The sequence below is a fragment of the Trichinella spiralis genome (assembly GCF_000181795.1).
Source record: "Trichinella spiralis strain ISS 195 chromosome Unknown Scfld4206, whole genome shotgun sequence".
Classification (NCBI taxonomy): Eukaryota; Metazoa; Nematoda; class Enoplea; order Trichinellida; family Trichinellidae; genus Trichinella; species Trichinella spiralis.
Genome location: NW_003531145.1, coordinates 1 through 815, shown reverse-complemented (window position 1 = coordinate 815; position 815 = coordinate 1). Strand labels below are relative to the sequence as shown.

General features: G+C 35.0%; 1 protein-coding gene across 1 annotated transcript; it reads left to right on the top strand.

Moving 5' to 3' along the window:
• The first annotated feature begins 338 nt into the window (after positions 1–338).
• Positions 339–641, top strand: Tsp_16095 (hypothetical protein). The gene has a single exon (XM_003367484.1). The coding sequence runs from the start codon at positions 339–341 to the stop codon at positions 639–641; it is 303 nt and encodes a 100-aa protein (XP_003367532.1).
• The last annotated feature ends 174 nt before the right edge of the window (positions 642–815 follow it).

Genomic DNA, 815 nt, shown 5'->3' with positions numbered 1-815 from the left:
AAAAATATTAAATATTTTAAGAATATGAGCAGTTTGTTTTTTTATAGCTATTTAATTTCATGAAATTTCATTATTCGGTGTAATAACGTAAATTTGCTGAGAATGAAGTTTACGGAATAAAAATGTTCAAGTACTTGAATGTAAAATGTATAAAATTGTCTCATACTGTCATATTTGCGCAATATGTGCAAAACAAACCCTGCTTGGACGACAAATCCTATTAGTCCATTTTCAATACTTCAAACAAAACTGACCCCTAAGAAATGTATATAGGCAGCATTTTTCTGAAAAAATTTCATTTCGTTTTTTCGAGTTGTTGTGATCAGAGATCATTCACAATGTACATTAATGTTATTACGTACACTTTTCCGTCAATGTCGACGATGATATCCAGTTCCGCTGCGCAGAACCCGCCAGGATACCAAGTTCCACGACTGGACATGCATCAATATGGTTACATGGACGGCTTCCTGATTAAAATGCACAACGAGAGGATACGATTGGCTCAAATTTCTTCCAACGTCTTGTCGGCTACTCCATCCTACCACATGCATTGTCAAAGGCACCATCAACAAACGACTCTCCCGAACAAGGTGGACTGTGGAAGCTACACTCCTGATGCTCGTTGCCCTATACTGTGAAAACCGATGAATAGCAGCATATTTTGAGACACTTTATTATCACTTGTATTGTTATGTATTGTTGTATGGACTCTTAATAAAAAAAACAGTGTTGTGAAAATGCGTTTTCAATGCCCATTAGTAAAACTATTTAAATTCTTAATAATTAAACGAAGTAATGTAAGCGTAAACTTT